General features: G+C 37.4%; 1 protein-coding gene across 2 annotated transcripts in view; it reads left to right on the top strand.

Annotated features, from left to right (window-relative positions):
* Positions 1 to 2,625: 2,625 nt before the first annotated feature.
* slco2a1 (solute carrier organic anion transporter family, member 2A1) overlaps positions 2,626 to 22,493 on the top strand; it is a 33,081-nt gene continuing 13,213 nt past the window's right edge. Inside the window, exons 1-3 of one of the 2 annotated variants that reach the window (XM_088616632.1) lie at positions 2,626 to 2,911; positions 19,467 to 19,604; positions 21,308 to 21,470. In XM_088616632.1, coding sequence (XP_088472758.1) covers positions 2,843 to 2,911; positions 19,467 to 19,604; positions 21,308 to 21,470 — 370 coding nt within the window. In that variant the 5' untranslated portion in view covers positions 2,626 to 2,842. The remainder of the gene's footprint in view (positions 2,912 to 19,466; positions 19,605 to 21,307; positions 21,471 to 22,493) is intronic. The other variant, XM_088616633.1, reaches the window with a different exon arrangement.

Consider the following 22,493-nt stretch of genomic DNA (forward strand, 5'->3'; position numbering starts at 1 on the left):
GCAGATGAGTATTGGAACCTATGACAACAGTATCGTTAATGCTTTTCAGTATAATAAAGTTATAACCCTTGTAGGTTGGTTAATTTTGTTTACTTTAATAGTTACAATGTCATTTAAAATTGAAGTGAACACTTACATTCATGTTTGTCCAGTAGAATTTAAACGTTGGCCCTCTTTTTAACTAGGTTTGATCAGAGAATACTACAGTTCCTTGCTCACAACTTAAAAAAATAAATTAAAACCCATATTGTGATCACTAGTTCAGCCTACTGAATGCTGAAATTGCTTAAAGAGCAATCAGCTACTGTTCAGCATTTCTTATTTCTGTGCTCCCCTCTAAATTGGGCTAACCAAACTTACATCTGAACAATTTTAAGGAGTCTAAACTTTTCTGCTCTGTGACCTTTTTTCTAATGCCATCTTCCAAAAGCAAGACTTGAGGGTTTTTTTTTTGTCCTAAACAAATTGTTCAACTGCCTTCACTTTGGCACTAATACATTTCCTTATGTGCCACCAATATACTGTGTAGATTACGGCACCATAAAGACTGATTTCAACCATTTGAAGCACAAGTCACTAGGGTTGGGGGGAAGCTGAGCACACAAAGTACTAGTTAATTGTTTTCTTATCGTAAAGTGTGTTCTTTTTTTTTTGTTTCAATCGTGATGTTGAAGAAATGAAAATTGAGTTTGCTGAGGTGTGTTCTGGGTGGCTTGTTTACCAAAAGCTACGTTGTTCCCATAACCCTGGAGTACACCCCCTGTACAAGTATGTGCTACACTTTTTTTTTCTTTTAGAACAATATTACTCAGCTTAAAAACCACACCAATGCTTACACTCAGGTCAGGCAAGTCTATAATACCCATAAGCCCAAGTTCTAGCCACTTGACACAGAAGAGTTCACCACATCTTGACAACACCCCAGACTTGAGCCTCTATTTCACAATATGGATAACCAGAACAACCAATTTACCGTCTGTTGAAAAAATTGGTAAAAATCACAAGGATTTTATACCTCATAACCCAAAATTCCCTTATGTTAGTCCCATAGGTAAGTTCTTACATGAAAACCCCCTTTTAAGTTAAAAGTTATTTTACAAGCGTTGGTCAAAACCATCCTCTTCTGAAATCAAAACTTTTTTCGGTGAGCTCCTAGTCAAAACACTAGAAGAAATTGCAGGCAAACACTTGGTTCTTTTTTGTGCAAAAAGCAAATATCCCATGTACGTCTTTTATGAATTATTGGACCAATTGTTTTCTGCATATAAAACAATATCGGCCTAATAGAAATGTTATTTTATAGCAGGTTGTAAATACCTGGAATCTGCCCTTAAGCACTTCGGAGATGTTCTACACTGTGGCCTTAATTTCTTTTACAGTGTAGCCAAGAAATGGAACAGTGCCTGACGGCAATTATCGGCACGTGGAACGATGGTCCAATAAAAGCAAACATTAACGGTGACAGCAGGGGGAGCACTCCACACAGTGACTCCATTGCAGTTCAGAGCTACATTTTGTAATCGGATTACTTCTGCAGTTCAGAGTCAAGGCGAGACGGAGTTTGCCATGCAGGACTACACCTTCGGGTGTTGTCGTTGATTAAAGGACGCTGTATTTTGCAGTAAAGCAGAACCTATATTTTTATTTTTGTAATAAAACCATTATTTTGAGTACCTGAATCAATGTTATCGATGGAAGATGTTTTCTAGACGTATTATACGGACAGTCTGTATTGTTAACATATATTTTAACTTCAATATTTAATGACATGAAAATGCCAACGTCTGGACATTATCTAAATCCTCGTGATTCATATTTTCTGTTACAGTAATTAACATTTAATCACTGTAAATTACTCTCATCGCCTTCCGTGGGCCTAGTTATTTGGAAGCTAACCATAGTACAGTATACGGCTAGCTTGCATAGAAGGTGATTGTGGTAAAACCAGTCCAACGTCCAAATGATACTCGATTTCTGACGTTAATAGAATCATCCGTAAATTATCAAGGAGGTAATGTTAGCTCCTGCGCATAAACTATGCTCTTCAAAATCTTCAACGAAAAGTATTTTCTCGTTAAATTAACTTCATTTGTGCCCAGATACAGATAATTTCACCTATTGTGGTGCTGATTTCTACAAAGCCTTTTCCAATTTCAAAATCATCTTTCAGTCCCTCTGCAACTACCCACATCACATTTTAAATGTATTTCAGCACTGAATAAACGCTGTATTAAGGCTGGTTATTTATTGGGCAGGTTTCCGCCATCACACTCTTAGTTCAACACTCTGAAATGGAAAACGGAGGGAAAATTTGATAGATTATACTTTCACCTCCCATACGCATAAACTGGCAACTTTATTTTTTAAGGAGGACGTTTTCAACGTCAAGAGCAGCCAGCTGCACCACACCCATATCGATAAGTTTAATGGTTTCATCCCATGGAGATAAGATTGCTGCTGGTGCCAATTTCGAGGTATAATACTTAAGACCATTTCTTCATTCACAAATTCCATGCATTGAGTAAGATACTTGGAGGTGCTATTAACAAAAACATCAAATACTACGTAAATTCTAGAAACGTAGCATCTGTAGTTTCAAAACGTGTCAAAGTCTCTGTGAGTGATATTCAAAACATTAAAAAGCGTGGATATGCAGCGGAGTTGAAGGTTTGTGGGCAGAGTCAGCATTACATCACAGAAACGCATAAAACACCGAGTAAGATAACAGGAGTCCAGAGAAACGCTGTCATCTCCCGAGTTGTAACTAGTCACCAGAAACTGCCTGAAATTCAGCAAACGAGGGAAATTTGTTTTGTTTCCGCGGAGGGGGTCACTTTTCAAAATGGAAATGCATCTTAAGGAAACGAAGAAACCCCAAGCCAAAAGTGCCTCTTTATTTTGCAACATTAAGGTACTTTTATTATATACTTATTTTAGCATTACTATTAAATTAATATTAATGATTTCGAAAGAAAGTTTTTTCTTAAGAATGCAAAGATTATTGAATTGTTAGTTGGAATTTTTAAAATTAGTATTCTTTCTTGGGTGAAGTGTCAAATACACCCTTTATGAGATTTTGTCCACTTAACTGTACCTGAATTGTTAAATTATGCTTCCTTAAAACCGTAAAGCGAGAACTGTTAATTTGCTAACTCTCTCCTTATAGGGATATAACTTTATTCACCTGAGATCCATTATTTAGCCATGCTTCTCATTGGAAAGGGATCTACGTTTATGAAATTAAACATTTGTTTAATATAATGTTTAAATTAAACATTATATTAGTTAAAAAATCCTTCTTCACAATAAATGAAAAGGTTATTTTCCTTGCTACATTTATGTATTTAACTCACAACTTTGTCCAAGGGATAAAGTCATTTTAATTCTATTCTCTCGTCACAAAATGCATGTAATACATCATTCGTGTCCTTCTGTTCTCTTACTATTGATGTATAGATATCTTGCAAATGTTAGGTCATTCTTCCGATGGAATTGTAGCTTGTGATTTGGGTATACGCGTCGCAGAAAAGTGCTTATAAATAAAATTGCATTAGAATTGCTGATGGGAAAAATCACGTTTTGTAATCATACACATACAGAAATCAATTCTGTAACATCACGTGTGTTCTCTTACGTGACGTGTGTCAATGAAGGGGATTTCACCTTGGGGAAAATGTGTCTCCTCTTAAGCAAGTCACATTTCCTTTAAGTCCCGAAATGTTGAAGGCAGTTGCAATTAACATGCCTACGTAGTTTACAAGGTGATGTTACAAGTGTGTTATCTGCTGTATATTCAGCTGGGTATGCCTGTCTCAGTTTACCGAAAATCTACCTCGGTAGGATTGAACGAGACAAATATTTTAGTGGTCTCATGTCAATGCTGTTCAACGGGTTGGACAAGCTAAGAAGTAACGACACACTGATGAAAACTCCTTATAATGCAAACCAACATTTAAAACGATGCGACTTGGAATCAGTTATTGGTCTTTCAGTCTAATAATTATTGCTCTATCTTTAGATGTTGTATAGTAAATTAAAATGGTTCAATTTCATGTTCACTGCTACTGGCCTTACAACCAGGGAGGTGTGGAGGGGGCGAGCAACCTCCTCTTTCCTTGAAAGCAGGCCTTATATATACAGTATATATACTGAGAGGCACTTGGAACCAAGAGCATTTGTTGCATTTATAGTACAGTAGCCTTCACGCTAACCAACAGACATGTATACAGTGGCACTAAATTATATTCATAACCTGCAATGATGATTTGCACACCTAAATTCATAATTTAGAGCAGCGTCTTAAAGAAAATCCAGATGTTCTCAAAACAGCTAAAATTTCACGCACTGTACTTCTGTGCCAGGTTACTGAGGCACGTCTGAGCAAACACTGGAATGCGTGGTGCCAAGATGTACCTCTCTAGTAATTAAGCATCATGCTCTAAGTTTGACAAGGAGTTGTAGTGCACAGTGCAGCATGTGGGTATTCCCCTCTGTTCTCAAAAAGAATGAAGATTTCTCAGATGTCAAATGTTCTCATAAAATGTTTCCATAAAGGGCAGACGTCCCCCCCACAAAACACATTCCAGGACCATATTTTACAAACCTTTGAGATAACAAAAAAAAAATTAAGGTACAAAACAGAGTTATAATACTAAAGTCCATACCTTAGGATTATGATTGTCCCCAGTATAATTAAACATGGTGTATAGTACTGAAATCTCTAAAGATAGATAGGAAAATGCAAGATTCTAGGGAATTTATAACTTTTTCTGATTTCTTTCAGACCACATCTATACTAATAATTTTTATGGCCTAAGTGTTTTGAAACAGTTTAGTAATGCTTACAGAAGGAATTTACAGTATGGGGCATGTTTCCACCTATCCCTGTTCATCATAAACTGATCACCTCTTAATAGCTGTTTAATTGGTATTAAGGCATGGAAGTTGAGTTATCTAAAGTTCTGTATTCAGAAGATGTTGGATACAGTACCCTTGAAGTTTTTCTGAAACTCAGGACTGAGAGCAAAGTCAAGTTAACCAAACTCTGAACAAGCAAGCGGACCAATTAAAGGCATCAATATGCATTGGAGATTTAGTGCTGAGCAGGAATGAAAATTTGCTGACACACTGGTCTCCTAGGACCAGGGTTAGGCACTACTGCCCTAAATGGTACACCGATACAGAATCAACATATTTCATGCAAAATCCAACTGTGTAAAGGTCAGTCCTGGTACTGAAACTGTACTAGTAGATGAGCATGGATAAGAGGCAGCATGTCACCTTTTGCATACTTGGAATAATTAATCATACAGTATAATAATTACTTGGCTCTTGAAACAATTATCTGTCTTAACTATCTGAATGCAAAATTGCACTTGTTATACATTTATATACTGTATGCCATACAACAGAAAGATCAAAACTATAATAACTAACACCTGTACAACGTCATCAGTAACTTTCAGATCCTTACTACTGTATTTTGCACTTTAGGCGTAAACGACAATTAAATCTGAAATGTTATTTTCACAAGCCCTGTAAAGCTGTAAAACAGATTTTTCACTATAGTGTTCTATAGACCTCAGGTGATTGTTTTAGATACCTAAGGACAGATACGCATAAAACATGCACTCTGCATAGCATTTGCCTTACTGCTTTGTTTTAAGAATGCAGGAGAACCAAAGTAGCAGCATTTGTATGAGCTTGTTTGATATTATTGCAGGTTTCTCTTGATCACGCTGGAGCACGTGCAGAAAGTATTTTTTAGCTGGTTGATGGTATTAGTAGAGTAATTCTTTCTGAGACTCTGAACGAACATGTTCAGGAAGTACAGTATATTCAAATATGTTGTTTTCTATACTTGACAATGTATTAGCACTGAGAGTATAACAAGACTTGCATTGTTTTGAATTTTTGGGCCTTGTTTTGCTTTGCCTGTTTTGTTTTAAGGAATGTAGATAAATTACAGTATGTGTAACCCATTATGTGTGTGTATTTTGTTACACTATTTTGTTAAGAAAATGTTAAAAAAATAAAGCCAAATAATTAGTCAGTTTGTGTGTGTTGGAGCGGGAGGCAATATTATTACTGGAGTTACCACCTGGCTGTTTTTTGAGGTCTAGATTGTTGCTGATAAAACAACAAAAGCAGTTATTTATTTTTCTGACGTCAGAGGACATGAAGGAACAGATTGTTACAATAGTTGGTGTTGGTGTAGTCAGGTTTCTGAATTTCTACTGCAAAGTGAAAAAGCTACAGTAGGTCCCCTGTAAAATAATTTTAAAAAAACTAAAGTAAATTTAGCACTCTTCATTTTAGTTAATCTTTGGTGCCTGGGAAAGTGGTGAGGCTAAAAAAAAGTGGGTGCTACCTACCTTTGTGTAGAAATATATTTTGAGAATAAGGACCATTCTACAGGTTTATTTTGTTATATTCAGTTGTGTATGGAATGTTTGTTCATATGATAGCATATCGGGTTTGGTTACTTAAACAAAATAATTCTTGCTTAAATTTTCAAGCAGAGCTTAGCAAACCAGGCCAGCATTGTCTCCAGTGATGCTCCTCGTGTGTGATTACTTAGAGAAAGTATCCTGTTGTGTAGTAACTTCACTGTACCATTATTCCTAAGTCATTTTCACTACAGTATATTGTCATTCTAACTGTACTTTCCCTTATTTTGTTTTTAGGAATATGAAACCATGTATAGATTATTTCTCTTAAGAAGGTTGAGGACCTCTGATGTAAGCAAACACATCCTAGAGTTGGTCTACACAAGTCTAGTCAAGAGTTTGCTCTCTTGTAACACCTCCACTTGGTGTGGGAATCTGGTCAGGGGTAGAGCCAAGTCCTCAAGGATTCTAAACATAGGCAGCACAATTATTGGGCGGAAACAGAATCAGCTCAACCACATGTATACTAGGAGTGTTTAAAGGAAAGCAATTTTAATAGTAAATGATGCCTCATACCCACAACACTTCCCATTTGAACAATTACCATTGGGTCAACATTTAAGAGTAGCAAAGGTTACAAACTGAGAAGTAATTTGTTCAGAGTGCCATCACTCTTTTAAACTCTGATGACTGAGCCCCTTCAGTGTGCTTGTATAAACACCATATACTGTATATGTCACATTTGAATCTTATGTGTGTTTCGTGTTCTATTGTAATGTTATTTATTTACAGTATTTATGTACACATCTTGCAAAATCCATTGGATGTTTTACGTATTCTGTCTTACACTGTTTTTATTGTTGTCTCAGTGAGGCCAAAGGAAACCTTTCACTGTATGAGGTCAATAAGTAGATTCTGATTCTAGGTAATTAGTAATAGGCAGGTATAGATGCCGTCATCCTATGTTCTTAAGGAATATAAGCATCCAAATGTAAATTGGTTGGGAAAATAGGTATTTACTACTGTTTCTTTAAAAGAAAACTGTAGTATAAAACTGTATATAACCCCAGCACTATGCAGCAGGCTTTCTTGGCAAATGTTCAGGAGTGTGTGGCAGAGAGTGTGTAACTCCGTACAGCTGATGTGCTGTCTGCCAGCTGGCTCTATGCCTGACAACAGGCAGTAGAACCGTCTCTATCTTCTTCAGTGCAAAACTCACCACCATCCCTTTTAGAATGCCTCTCCTTGTCATAGCAGCGCTTTCATCGCTGCGTTAAGAAAGAGACCAAGGTGCTTGCACGTACCACACATCTGAACACATTTTGAAATCCACCCCAATTTTGAGTCATCCTCCCTTTCTCAGCACATCTTTGCCACGAAGTTCGATTTCCTGAAACGTTAGTACACTATGTACCTTCTGCTCAATCACAACCGGCACGAGTTTAGTTCTTTTAGGATTTGCAACAGGGCAATGGTGTGCGGAAACGATGTTGTGTGAGTTTTAAAAAACTCCGGTTTTATTTTACGGGTGCTCTGGATTCTCAAGCAAGTGAAACAAAAAAAAGTCATGCTTGAAAAACAAATGCTTTATGTAATGTATCCAAATACAATTAAATGCAGAATTATTAAGTTACAGACCATTCTTATAACATGTTGTTTCCATTGGTTGCTGAAGCAGCTGTACAATGATAATGATAATGAAAATGATGCTCATTTGTCAGCTTGGAAGTGATTTTACAACTTTGTGATTACCTCAATTACTCCAAAAATATTACAAATGCTTTACAAAAATAAGTTTCTGCAATGGATTGTGTATCATGAGTCATAGTAACTGCAATACCATGAGTGTTGGATTCATTCTCAGTCAGTTGACTTTTAAGCCATTGTTTCGGTAGGTAGGGGAATGCACCGTGTAACGATTTCTGCACTGGGACTTAAAAGTTACCATTAAAGCTTGAATAACGGCATGTTGCATTGAGCCTTTTGTTTAAAACTTCATTTTGTCGGGTAAAGGTTGGATTTCTCATAGCAAGAGTAGCAGGTGTGGACTTTACTTCATCAGATCAAGCACCCTGTCAAAAGCATAGTTTCATCTCACTGACATTTATGATGTCAGATTTATTTTTGTGATGTAATAGAGCTTGCATTAGAAGAATTATCTTGCATTATTACTACTTACTTGCGTTTTTTCATAATGCTGTGCCAGTTTTATTGTCCATTATTATCCTTGTAATATTGTCCTCTTGCTCCACTTACTTTGTTTGATTAAAATAACGGACTGCTTAAAACAGTTCCTGCTTCTAAAAACCAAACACATAATAGAACATATCTTGGTATTTTTTGGGCTGAAGCCCAGTGTGTATCTTGTGACTTGGTGAGTGGGTTTATTTTATTCTGGAATGTTAAATTGTTTATTATTATTATTATTATTATTATTATTATTATTATTATTATTATTATTGAGCTGTGCCTTGTAAATGGCCAGTGATACATCTGACAGAATAATTGATATAAAGAGACAAATACGAAATTGAAAATTGGTGGAATCTCGCATTAAGGAAATACCTTAGACAGGCTGCAGAGGACTTAACAGGCATAAAACTGACCATCTAATTGCTCTTTTCACGGCATCAGGACGTACAAGTCAGTAGCACGTAAAGCTACTGTAGGAAGGCAGAGAAAAAGCAGGCAACCACCGGACTCAGGAGTCAGAGGAGGGAAAGAGCGATTGTTGCTTCCCAGTTATATAGAGGGAAACGGGAACTCCCGGTGCGAGGATTGCGGCAATAAGTTAATCTGATCACGAATTGAACTACCCAGGAAGTTAAATTAATTTTGTTTGGGCATTTTATATTTTCCTCCTCAAAGTTCTATGCTTAATGTAAGACGACATCTGCTATTGCACTCCCACAGTAACTCCTCAGTACTAGGGTCTACAAAAACAAGCTGAGAAGTTCCATTTATCTATTATTAGTAAATCACTTATCTTTAGGAGGGTAACAGCGGGCCAGAACCTGCCCAGGAAGATTAAGGGGCAATATGGATCTGGAAGGGCGTGATTACTCTCGCCCTGGCCGGGAGGCCAGCCCATCTCGGGGCCTCAGAGAAAAGGACAATTTAGAATGGCCAATTAAACCTAGCCAGGGTGGTGAGGGACACCAGAGCAGCCAGAAGAATTGTGCCACCATGCCACCTCAGCAGAAGCATTGCTGAGGGCAAATACTTCTATATCTAATGAAGCAATTTGTCCCGTAAATAATTGTATCTGGCTCTTGTACACATTCATTAGATGTGCAAGGCAGACAAAGGCTTTTAAAGTAATGCATTACAAAGGTAGAATAAATCTCATGATTATGCAGGAATCCGCTGGTGCCTGATACAGCAGTAGTTCTAAATTATGTGATTATAATGAAAATATAATTACATAATCTCCTTTTGAATCCACTCATGCATTAAAATAATGGGAAGTAATTTCATATTACACATACATTATAAAGCCATTAAATAACAACTTCTTCAAAAAAGGACATAAATAAGGAAAAGAGACAGAGCAAGCAAGTGAGCTAGACAGGTAAGTAAAAGTCAGTCTAGAAAGATATTTCTGCTTCTCATATAGCGCAAAAAAAGTACATTTGATTTCAGGGCACAGTTTTGCTTTGCTACTCAAGCCTCTGTCTGGCTTTTTTCTTCAGCTGCATTGTGACTTATCACGAGCAATGGAAGAACGACCTCTTTTCCTATGACAGTATCACCATAGCTACCTTATTTGGAAAGGAAATAACTAAAGTAAATCTATCAGCTGAAGAAATATTTCAGATTTTACAAATGAGCAATCTCACTGCCACTTTGATTGCATATCAACCAAACAGTCCATCCTAAAAACTGTCATGCTCTTTCTCTCCTCCTTGCTCTCTTCCGGACTACAAATGAGGTTTCATGCTTTCTGCTAATCCTCAGTAGGGCAGGCGAGGATGAGACAGTTACACATTAAACTAAAGTTGTGACAATCAACGTCCAATAAATACAATTCCCAGCTACTCAGTCTGTAATGCCTGTTCTAAACAGTGAGTCTGTTTAGATGCTTATCAGTTCTTGCATTTTAGAGCTATGGCTTTGGCACTTGTAATGCCCTTGCTTTATTGTAAAGAAAGGCATCCTGGTATTTTACAACAAGAAGATTTTTGTTCCACCAGAGGAACTTCATTACTCACATCTCAGGAAGTCTTGGCCTCACAAACATTTCTGATGTGTTAATTCTCTATGAAGAGACACTTCAGCCACAGCACCTGATATTCAGCAAGGGGCAGAATTCTGTGCTGGTTTCTATCTAGCCAGTTTACTCTGCGCCTGTGGCTGGAAGGTTACGGGTTTGTATCCCACGGCCAGCAGAGGAATCCTACTCCATTGGGCCTCTGAGCAAGGCCCTTTACCCCTGCTGCTCCAGGGGCGCCGTATAAATGGCTGACCCTGCGCTCTGACCCCAGGCTTCTGTCCCTGCCTGTGTGTCTCATGGAGAGCAAGCTGGGGTATGCGAAAAGACAAATTCCTAATACAAGAAATTGAATATGGCCAATAAAGTTGTCTTATCAATAAAAAGTTTTCCAAAGTACCTCAATACAAAATGAAGGTTTTTAATTATATTGCTCTGTTTTGGGTGTAATTCACTATAGAAAATCAACCAAACCAATGAAGGCTTATGTTTAAAAAAATGTTGTTGTTATTTATAGCACAAAGTAATAATAATAATAATAATAATAATAATAATAATAATAATAATAATAATAATATAGTGCTTTTCTGGACACTCCTCTCAAAGCGCTTAACAGGTAATGGGGACTCCCCTCCTCCACCACCACCAGTGTGCAGCCCCACCTGGATGATGCGACGGCAGCCATAGTGCGCCAGAACACTCACCACACATCAGCTATCAGTGGGGAGGAGAGAGAGTAATGAAGCCAATCCATAGATGGGGATTATTAGGAGGCCATGATTGGTAAGGGCCAATGGGAAATTTGGCCAGGACACCGGGGTTACACCACTACTCTTTTCGAGAAACGCCCTGGGATTTTTAATGACCACAGAGAGTCAGGACCTCGGTTTTACGTCTCATCCGAAGGACCACACCTGTTTACAGTATAGTGTCACCATCACTATACTGGGGTGTTAGAACCCACACAGACCACAGGGTGAGCACCCCTTGCTGGCCCCACTAACACCTCTTCCACCAGCAACCTTACTTTTTCACAGGAGATCTCCCATCCTGGTACTGACCAGGCTCAGACCTACTTATCTTCAGTGGGTTGCTAGTTGTGAGTCGCAGAGTGATATGGCTGCTGTCTATGTAATGTTAGAGGTATAACAACATTAGAAATCTTTCTTTTCCTAGAAAGAATCTTATCGTGTGTCAGCTGTGTGAGTAGGGGATGCAAAGGGTGTGTCCCTATACTTCTGTCCTACCTAGACAAGAACTCACTCAACTGAGTGTTCTTATACACTCCTACCATTCATCATTCTCTCTTGCAATCAGGTAGTTCATGTTGTCATTGTTTTTTTTTTATCAAGTAATAAAATGATAGTGTAGGACATGAAATTGAAAGAGGCTTTTATACTAAGGATAAAATTAGGATAAACTTTCAGTTCAAATACCCGTAGATGAAAATAAACTTTTGTCTGTTTTATGTTATATGAGGACAGCTTCAAGGACAAAAGCTTAGAGGTTTCCATTTCAAGCCTTGGCTCTGCTACTGACTTCCAATATTACACTGAGCCTTCATCTAGCAGCCTTCACATTTCCTGTCTTCCAGGTGAGGCACAGTAATGAATGCAATGCATTTGTTAGTGAAAGGATGCACAACTCCCCTGCTGATTTGTATTCTAGATTGTATTCTAGCAGATCTTATAGGTCGTTTTGTATCTTCAATGCAAGAGGAACGGGTAAAGGTTGTTAAATTGGCCAGTTAAGTGACTAATTAGATCAATAAATAAGCTATGGCTAATTTCAGGAGGAATGCAAACCTGTAGGCACTGCTGCACACCAAGACTGGATTTGATCCAAGGATGTCATCCAGCCATTTTGAAAGATGTCAGGATATCGGTTCACCATGTTTCCCCAAAATGACTGGGTAGCTTGTTCCATGCCCCCACAACTCTTTAGTAAAGAAGGACCCCATGTTTCAGTTTCTGTCTATGTAAATGAGGGGGGGGGGTCAAATGGATTAAAGACCTTGATTAAAGATCTGCACTCCTCCAGCATGATTGTTCAGAGCCCCTGGGGAGAGCCTTTTAACTACCAAATGAGCTAAATGTGAGTTGAATGGCCTCTTTCTCCCTTGTAACTTTTCTCACGAGTTTTTGCAGTTCCTGCTGTTCTTACATTTTGAATTTTTTGATAGTCTGTCCATCCATTTAATAACTGCTTAATGCCATACTGGGTTTCAGGGGAAGCCAGAGCCTATCCTGGCAAGCAATGGGCAGGATACACCCTGGAGGGGACGCCAGTCCATCACAGGGCAGACACACAGACACAAACCTGCGCACACTCACACCAGGGCCATCTGATCTACAGTACCCATATGTCTTTTGACTGTAGGAGAAAACCCACACAGAAAGAACATACAAACTCCACGCAGATAGCACCCTATATCCAGAACTCAACCTAGGGCCCCAGGGCTATGAGGCAGCAATGCTAACCATTGTATCATCCTGCCGTCCTTTGTGAGAATCTCAAATGATATTATAATTGCATTCCTGGCTCTGTCTGTAGGACAAAAAACCAGGAAAGGTAGACAACATGCAGGGCATGCATGCTGCTGGTGCATGAAGACAGCATTGCCTACTCAGCTTTCATCATGGACTCTTTGTGCAGAGAATCTTTTTTTTCGGAAATGTGTTTATTTTTATTTATGGGGAACAATCCTGGGATAGGGAGCTTCCTGTGCTTTAAAGTCAGGATTTTGTATCCTGGCCTAAAGTAGACATTTTGTATTCCTGAGAGATTATTATTTAAAAAAAAATGTTTTCTTTTTAATCACTTCAATAAAAAACAGAGCTCTTTTACAAAATGAAGTGTATTTTTACATCACATTATACTTTTGATCTCTTCTTCTTTTCTTCAGCTGGAGGGTTAGATTTAACCAAAAAAGCAACACGCTGTACAAGCATACTGTAGGATCTCTCCCCTAAACTACTTCTGGTCTGCTTACAGACGGTGGAATGAACTCAAAAGCGTGTCTTGTAGGAAACAGTAGCCACACGTCTGCCAAGAATGATAACTCTGTGCTCTCTGTCACGCTCTTTTTTATTAAGCAAAATCCGAAATATTGCATTGCAGCTCTGCTTTGGCTAAATAAAACAAAACAAAGCTTTTGTCCAAGAAAAAGAATATCTATGAGTTTATTTAATTTTCTGACATTTTGTTGAAAAGAAATAACTATTTTTTTCTAATTAAAGAGGAGCGAAATTATTTTCAAACTGACTTTCATACATTTTGCAACAGGCTCAATCTGATGTAAAAGTAATGAGTATACAAGATTCACTCTGAATAGTCCACAATATATAGAAGCTACAGTATTTATGCTATAAATAGAGATCTGTAATTAGTATTCTCTGAATTATATTTTTACTTCGTTTGTTTTTCCTTTTAAAGTTTTTTCTGTTTGCTTATTTATAACGTGTGCTTTCTCCAGGCAAAAGAGTGGCATCGGGCTTTTGGGCTTTTTTTTAAGCTTACCTATTGGAAAAGAGCTGTACTTGACCTATTTGTTTTTAAGAATGGAACTAGTGGAGCAGGACAGCTTGCTATTTCAGTTTTCATCTGCCACTGAAAGAAATTTGTAGATCCCCTGTTGTCTCTTAACCTCTCTGAGGATTTGTGTGTTATGCGGGCATTTGTACAGGATACTTTTAACAAACTTCAGAGACATGATGAAGATGCATTCTAGGCATGTTTAGAAAGCAGTATCCTACTTTGGTGGGCACATTACAAAGAGGAAAAGTAAACAAGACATTTAGCCACGTGAACTCTTTAGCCTGCAAAAGGATGAACCTGAGTAAACCTGCAAAAGGTTTTCACTGAGGTATTCAGTTGTTAAAGATGAGCCAAATGTCTATACACAATTGTAGTGTTGTGTGAATTTAATGGCACAATTAGAAATTGTAACATTAAACTATGTGAGATTTTTACTGGCTATTAGGAATCAATCGACAGGATAATAATCAGTTTGTACACAGATTCAAAACATAATGTACTATTTTATTGATGCAAATAAGCATGTAAATTAATGATTTGGCTAGACACAAAATGTCTTATTGTTCACTTGAGGGTTATCAAGATACAAACATAACATAACATAACATAACATATTAAGAAGAGATACGGTATACAATATATCGACTATATATAACATCAACTATAATTTCCAAGTATTCAACTTTTAGATATTCAACAACTAGTAAATAATTTTAACAAGTTAATTTTCAAGATCAAGAAAAAGAGACAGCTGAATGGATTCATCTGAGCGATGTCCAATCCTTTTGCTGGGCTGGTCCACTCGTAGTGATGTTGGAATCGGGGGAGAAGTGGGAGATGATTCTGTTGCCAGCATTGAACTGAACTAGTTTTTTAAAATTTGGGGCACAAAGCCGGACTCTGGTCCTTGAGAGTTAGGGAGCAAGTTGGTTTGTTTCCAGGTATAGCAACTACCAATGAAAATAAGTATATTCAGGCCTGTTGAGAAAAATCCAACCATATTGATCAAGCATAATAACGGCTGTCTAGCTAGTCGCAAGGTCTCACTGCGTAGAGAGCACCTTGGGCAGAATTCTGTTACCACCTTGCTCTTAATCTGGAAGCTTAGACAGAAGTTTAAGTCTGGAGGTTCGGACACCAGCGGTTGCAGTATTGGGTTTTGTTGTCAACTTGCCAGATTCCGAGCAGACTCAAACCGTGCAGTACCTTTTAAACCAGGAAATCATGGTTGGTAGTTGAATGTGATGTCATCAGATGCACAGTTGTCTTTCTGTCCACCTTGCAAGGTTAACTATTGGTTGGTTATTTTTTGGATGGCCTTGACTGTGTTCTTTGACCCATTGTTTTAGTAAATAGGGTCTCCCTTAGTGGGAGACGATAATAGGACAAGCTGTGTTGGACCATTCATCATTTAGGAAGGTTGAGAATGAACCAGTGTACAGTGTCCTGGTCTGTATCACAGACTTCAATATGCTGACAATCAGAGAGGGCCCTTCTCCCCTGCATTTCTTCAGGCTGGAATCAGCAGGGATACTATAGTCAAGGCCACAGAGAGGGCTTACTAAAAATCCTTCCTGACACTTTATTCTGTAATTTATTAATAAGCATTATAACTACAAAATAAACCAGAACTCACATTTACACTTCTTTCCTGGGTTTTACAAATACAAGACCAACCTGTGTTATAGATGCCATAACAGGTTGTCGTGGAAAATTTAAGAGTGGTGAGACAGCAAAGGACGAGGCGTTTCTGTAGCAGAAGACAGTGCACCAGGGGAAAGCAGGAATTCTACAGAAGCAGATGGGCCACAAAAAACAAAGCCACCTGGTGGAGAAAACAAAACAAGAATGTCAGCCATTCTGGGAGGCTAAGAAGGGGATTTTAAAAAGAGGATCTTCTGATTCCCATGGAAGTGCTAGTCACTAGCCACATTAAGATAAAACAGACTATTTAAAAATTAAAATGATAAATAATTACATTTAAGTGCATCTTGGTACCTTGTACACCTGCCTGTAACCATACATTTTAACGATGATGTATAAATCCCATATGTTTCATTAATTCTCTGATGGAGCTCTGATGGATGTGTTGACAGGCACAAGCTTCACCATTGAAATGGATTTTCTTGAAGTGGTCTCTTTGAAAGACTCTTTGATAGCTAAATCTAAACTGCTGATACAGTGTGAATATGTCTTAAGTAAATGAAAGAAGATAAAGCAGCCAGGGTGATGAACAGGCTAAGATGGCTAAATGTGTTCTCTTTGATCTGAAATATCTTTAATATTGATTATTAAAAATATTAGATCCCAGCTGATGCTCCTGCCACAATCTGAGTGTTTCAAAATACATTGTCCAATTAATTATTTATTACCTATTTATAAAGCTCTTCAGTTTTGTTTAAAACAGTGACAGTGTTGTTTAAAACATTTAAGAGCTTTGAAAATTACATGTGAGCTACGAAATCTGAGACATTATAGGTTATTAATGCCGCTTGTACTAATCTCCTCAGGCACTATCAAAAAGTACCTAAAGCTTTGTGGTTTTACATGTATTTGCAAAATACTTGTCTACAATATTCAATGACGTAAATACTCTTCACAAGTACTAAAATTGCACCTGATTTGTATTTCACAGTCAGATACTGAGGGATTATATACCTGTGTCAATGCGCAGAGCCAATTGCAAAATATATCCCTTGATGAGTCAGTCTTGTCTTTGAAATTTTGCCGAGAAAGGTGTTCCAAACAACAGACTGTGGCATCACAAGTAGACAGACAGGCCAGAAGATTCATAGCCATTACCAATAACCACAAAAGATGAGGTTTTCAAAACACTCTTTCCCAATAACCCACAGGGTGACAACATGACATGACTGATAGTTTGGAAGTGTGAGTAGGCTTGAGGTTTTGATGTTGTTGGTCCTTCATCATTTCATGGCAAAAACCCTTTCATTTTTGAAAAGCATTATAAGCCTTATAAATCATTATCTGAAAGTTTTTTTTATATGTAAGATCAGTTTTTAATCCGTTTTTGAGTAAAAAAAGAGGAAAAACTCATTCTTAAATTTTTTTAAAAAAACTTTTCAAAGGCTCTCTTAAATAAGCACTTGAAAAGGTTTGGGCCACCTGTTTACTAAATGAAACAGTACTCAGGTGGTGAAAGGTTAATGTCTTTTTCTCTGCACAATAATTGGAAATGGTGGTCTCACCAAAACCAAATGGTGGTTTGGAAATTTGGATAACAATAAGAATATTAACACCTAAGTTTTATTTTGACAAATTTTACTGCTGAAAAGCTGCAAGAATTCATTACATCTTTCTGCCGAAGCAGCAAAAGATACAACAATGATAGCAGCATATTGGCAAAGAAGGTCAATGAAATTGAAAGTGTATTTCATGCCAAGTGAAAATTATTTGTGCTCTGTCAAAAAATAAGTGTTTGCAGAACAAGAAAAGGAAATAATTTGCTTCCTTTCACTGCAGTTACATGTGAAACTGAATTTGCTGCTGCCTTACTGGAACTTTTGAGGAAAAAAACTGGCTACACTGTTGCGTATGTTTGGAGCTGAACCAGCGTATCCATCAAACTGGGAAAATATTCTGCAATTGTTTTCTTATCTACATTCTTGAAACATTGAATTCTTAAAATTTTGTCTGTCTCTTGATCATTTCGATAGGAATGGTAGAAGGTTTTCAAGGACTTCGCTGCTGGCAAAATGCTTTCCGAATTAACAGCTACCTAAAGTGGGACAAACTGTCTTCCAGGCTGCTGAAACCGTATCCATGAAGGACTCTGTCTGACCTCCTCTGTTACTTGTCATTGGTGTTCTTTCAGGGGCAGAAATCTAAACAATTTACAAATGTGATGAAAGCCATTCCTTTGGAGCTTTTATAACAGGGACACCAGCTCTCTTCAACTAAATTACTTATCTAAAGAAACTGCTTTGTGCTTGACACAGTGTCAAAATAGAAAGAAGCGTAGCTTTGTAATGAGCCACGTTTTGTAATCTACGCACCTTGCTTTTCCCAAATTCAAGGGAACTTTCCATTTCCTATTTTGTAGATTTCGTGCTACACCTGGTCATGATCTTAGACACCATTAAATTTGTTTTTTCCAGCAGCGTTGACTGTTGAAAAATGTTCTGTAATTCGGCTTGAGCTAATTCTTCTCTTGCAATGTTGTTTTCAAATATACATTTCTTTGAGCGCATTGTTACCAAATACAGACACATAGACAACGACACAAAAGGACACAAAAGACTTAGTGTTAAACTACAGTAGATAAATTAACATTTTGTTGTCTGACCAGCTTCTTTTGAATTCTTCTTGCTGCTGTTGCCAGATGTGCTTTTCTGAGCTACTGAAATGAGTTTAGATTCACTGATAGTGCTATTTAAATGAATTCATTAGTGCATGCCAGCCTAAGAAAGAAACTAAAAACTCGATTTACTGAACTTATGCATCCTCAAACCGTATGCTCATAGGGTTTGTAAAATATGTGAAGTTTCTATTTGAAGAATACTTACAGTAGTTTAGACATTCTCCCATTTGTATTTGAAATACGAGATGGATATTTCCCTAATTGTATTGGCATTACTTTTTAGTTATGTGACTGTCAGATTTCTGCCATAGTGAGAGTTTATGCCATTAGGTCACAGTTTGTGCCTCTTGTAATAATAAAGATAGTATGAATACTGTGTTCATTTTAAATTATTGTACTAAGTTTCAATGCCTTGTGCCTTTGTGTGTGGTAACTCTTTTTTCCAAAGAAAAGCAGTAAAAGCTTAATTTTTCCACTTTAAAAGCATTAGAAGAGGAAATGACAGGAAATGTATCCCTCCGGTAATGACAGAGTTCAGAGGTCAGTGCTGGAAAGTACCGAATATGGTAATAACAATAAAAATAACACTGGTAATGTAGGATTCGTTTGTTAAAATCATATGATAGGGATTATTTAGGTGGTATATTTTATTCCCAGGAGGGCAACATTTTCTTTTGAAGGTAGGTCTGAGCCAGAGGAAATGGTTTATTGGTTAGGGTTGAATTTGTAATGTGATTGACACTATGGTCAAAGACACAAAGAAAGACCAGAAGACAGAAAGTGTAAGGCACCCTTACAGACTGCACAATGGTCTGCTTGGATTTGTAACCTTCCTGTGAGTTATATTCGCTTCCCCTCCTTCTTGTTTTCCCAGTGTTGTTTTCGAGGTGTGGGAAGTAAACAAACACAATATTTAATAAGTAACGTTAACATTCTGGGAGAGAAAGCCCAGATGTGTTCCAGCTGAGTAACGCAGTACTGACTGCAGCCCCTCTGTGCTTTCCCTCAGTTCTTTGTGTTGTGTCATGGCTCGATGCAGCTGACCCAACTGCTCTACAGCGCCTACGTGAAGAGCACCGTCACCACAATTGAGAAACGCTTTGGGCTCAACAGCTTCTCATCGGGATTCATCTCCAGCCTACATGAGGTAAACTAGTATGGAATCCACTTAGCAGGTTATGTCACCTTTGCTGCACATTTTGACCTAGTGCACTTTTGTTTGCCTCTGTAGAAAACCATTAACTTGCAAAGCAGGTTTTGGAGTGAGTAGCTCATTATCCTGAGGTTTACCTCAAACTTACTTTCAGAGATCAAAGTGGACTAAATGGACTAAAGGATCTTTGCATATTCTGACACTTTTGGGAAATATTTTAGCTTAGAGGCATGTTATAAGGTACCCAACCAAACAACCTATAACAATGTTAGCTATTAATGAGAATATTGACAGGCTGGGTAGGGCTGGATTTTGGTGTACATAGGCCCTAGGCACTCCGAAATGTGCAAAAAGAGGGGTAAACCCCAAATGAATTACGTCGATTGACATGATGCACTTTAAAGTATTCTAGTGCTAAACCATATGATTGATGGAGCGAATCAAGTGACCATCACTTCAATACTTCTAGTTTCTAGAACAGCAGCTAGATTGCTTATGATTATTGATTTGGAGCACCTAGAGTCGATCGCAAGCATGTTGTTTCAGCTTGTTTTTCGTTAGTCACTAGTGTTTCCCTCCTTCTTAGGCCCTAGAAATTTTGTAGGCTCTAGGCACTGTGCCTACTGTGCCCAATGGAAATCAGGCACTGAGGTTGGGATGAGGATTAGAAATAATAGCAGACATTTAACATGCTAACCATTTCTTAAAAGTGACAAATTACTCTGAGAGGCATAACAAACACAACAAATGAGTACTGGAACCTATTGCAAATGTTGAATGTTGAACAGTTATTCTGTTATGTGTGTAAAGATCTAAAATATTTAGACCAGAACCAATTTGAAGTTTTGGTTCCGCTTTTCAATTGTAGGTTGTAGGTGCAATAATTGATGATGGATTGCATTTTGTCCTCTTGGTTCTGTCCATGCTCCCATCCTTCAAGTAATAAATGTAATACTTTGAGGTGTAGGGGTAGAAGTTTGGATTTTGTTTGGGCTTTAAGATATGTTTATAAATGCTCATTACATATTCAGTAAACATTATATTCAATGCATTTATAATGTACAACATTTCTATAATATTTTAGCACAGCTGTGTTCTTTCGATATTTGCATTTTAATTAGCAACAGTTTGTGTTATATTCTATTGCATAAGTAAGAAATGTTGCTTTCACTGAATTGAAAAATAGCTAAATAAATTGTTATGGATCCAATATGTTTTGCACTGGAAAAAAATGCTTAAGGTGTAATGTTTTGATATTTTTAAAAATCGATTTAACTATTGGTTTCTAAATACAAAAGCATACTCTGGATTCTCCTTTGTTTGTTTTGTCTTCTCTGTTTGAAATGCCAGAAACCATAAATGTTAACAGGGTTTTCTATACATATATGTATACTGTACAATTAGTTCAAGTGGGTAGCTGCATCAGCATGCGTAGACTGCAATGGAACCAGTCAAGGTTTAATAAATGCTGAAAAGAAAAGAAAAGAAAAGAAACACAATGTTTCAGCTGTGGAGTCACTTCTGTCACTTATTGTTTCTTTTCTTCTCTTTTCATCATGGAATAAACCTTTACTAGTTCCATATGAAGAAATTATAAAATTCCTTTAATGTGAAAGTACATTCATATCTTTTTGGTTTGCCAAAAATTCTTGTCACTGCATAATGTTTAGAATTACATTTTTGTTTTGTTTTTCCAGATCAGCAATACAGTCCTTATTGTTTTTGTGAGTTACTTTGGAAGTCGTGTTCACAGGCCAAGGCTGATTGGACTAGGCGGGATCTTAATGTCATTTAGTGCCCTTATACTGACACTGCCCCATTTCCTGTCTCAGCCTTATGAATATTCCACCGTACTGATAGGTAAGAGCACTGCGTCCACTCCTTTCTTCTGGATACTTTTGAACTGTTGTACGTTTCACCTCTGCTCTCATAATACATCCAATAAGAAAGTGCATTGTTGGAGCTCAGTACTACAGCCCTTGGGCAGTTTACCACCTTGATCACTGAGGTTTTACAGAGACTCTAGAAAACAATGAGAAACCAGGACATATCTGAACATGTTGAAGCTTTAATAGAAATTTGAATGCATGGATTTTCTATGGTTTAGAGGTAACAGGAAATTAATTAATGGGCTTTCTGAGTTCTGTTTTAATACTCTTCAGTTTTAAGTGAGACTTTAATAAGACACTGCTGCCCAATAAACCTACTGAGTGCAAATCAGTATCCTGCCTGCTTTCAAAGCCCTGTAGCATCTCCCATTTGTAAGCAGTTACATAAATCTACATTATAAGTTAATCCCTTTGTGGTTAAGAAAAGCCAAGCAGGTAATTATTAGCTTTAAGGCAGAGTTCAAATTGTTAAGGTTAATTTCCCAATGATTTTAACAGCCTATTACATGAGTTGATTTTAATTGAGCTATCATCTAGTGAGATCATTAGATGGCAGATGCATATTGCTTAACTCTGCTCATCTTAAAACGCAGTGTCAGTTCTAGATATATTGTTTGTCTTAAGAGTTTAATTTTGTACCTAAGTGATTACTGTTTAGTTCCCTCCAAGTGCTGGGTTAGGCCTGCACTGTTAAGCATGGACAACATGTAAGAGGAGATTTCTAAGGCTTATCAGTTAGACAGGGATCGGAATTCAGTGTTAACCCAGCAAAGTACCTTATATGCACAAAAATAAATAAAACAGGGTTTTTTTAGTATTAACACAGGCAGTGCGGTTATGCAACAAGATCATCTCATAAGATTCAGCGTTCATGAATTCATAAGATTCATCTCATAAGATTTTGTGTTTTTTTCTAATGTGAACGGAAGCTATACTGGAATGCTCTTCTTTTATAATTTTCTTCTTTCTTTCTTAAATGTATTCCCTAAACAAC

Source organism: Lepisosteus platostomus, chromosome 2 (assembly GCF_059453375.1).
Source record: "Lepisosteus platostomus isolate fLepPlt1 chromosome 2, fLepPlt1.hap1, whole genome shotgun sequence".
NCBI lineage: Eukaryota > Metazoa > Chordata > Actinopteri > Semionotiformes > Lepisosteidae > Lepisosteus > Lepisosteus platostomus.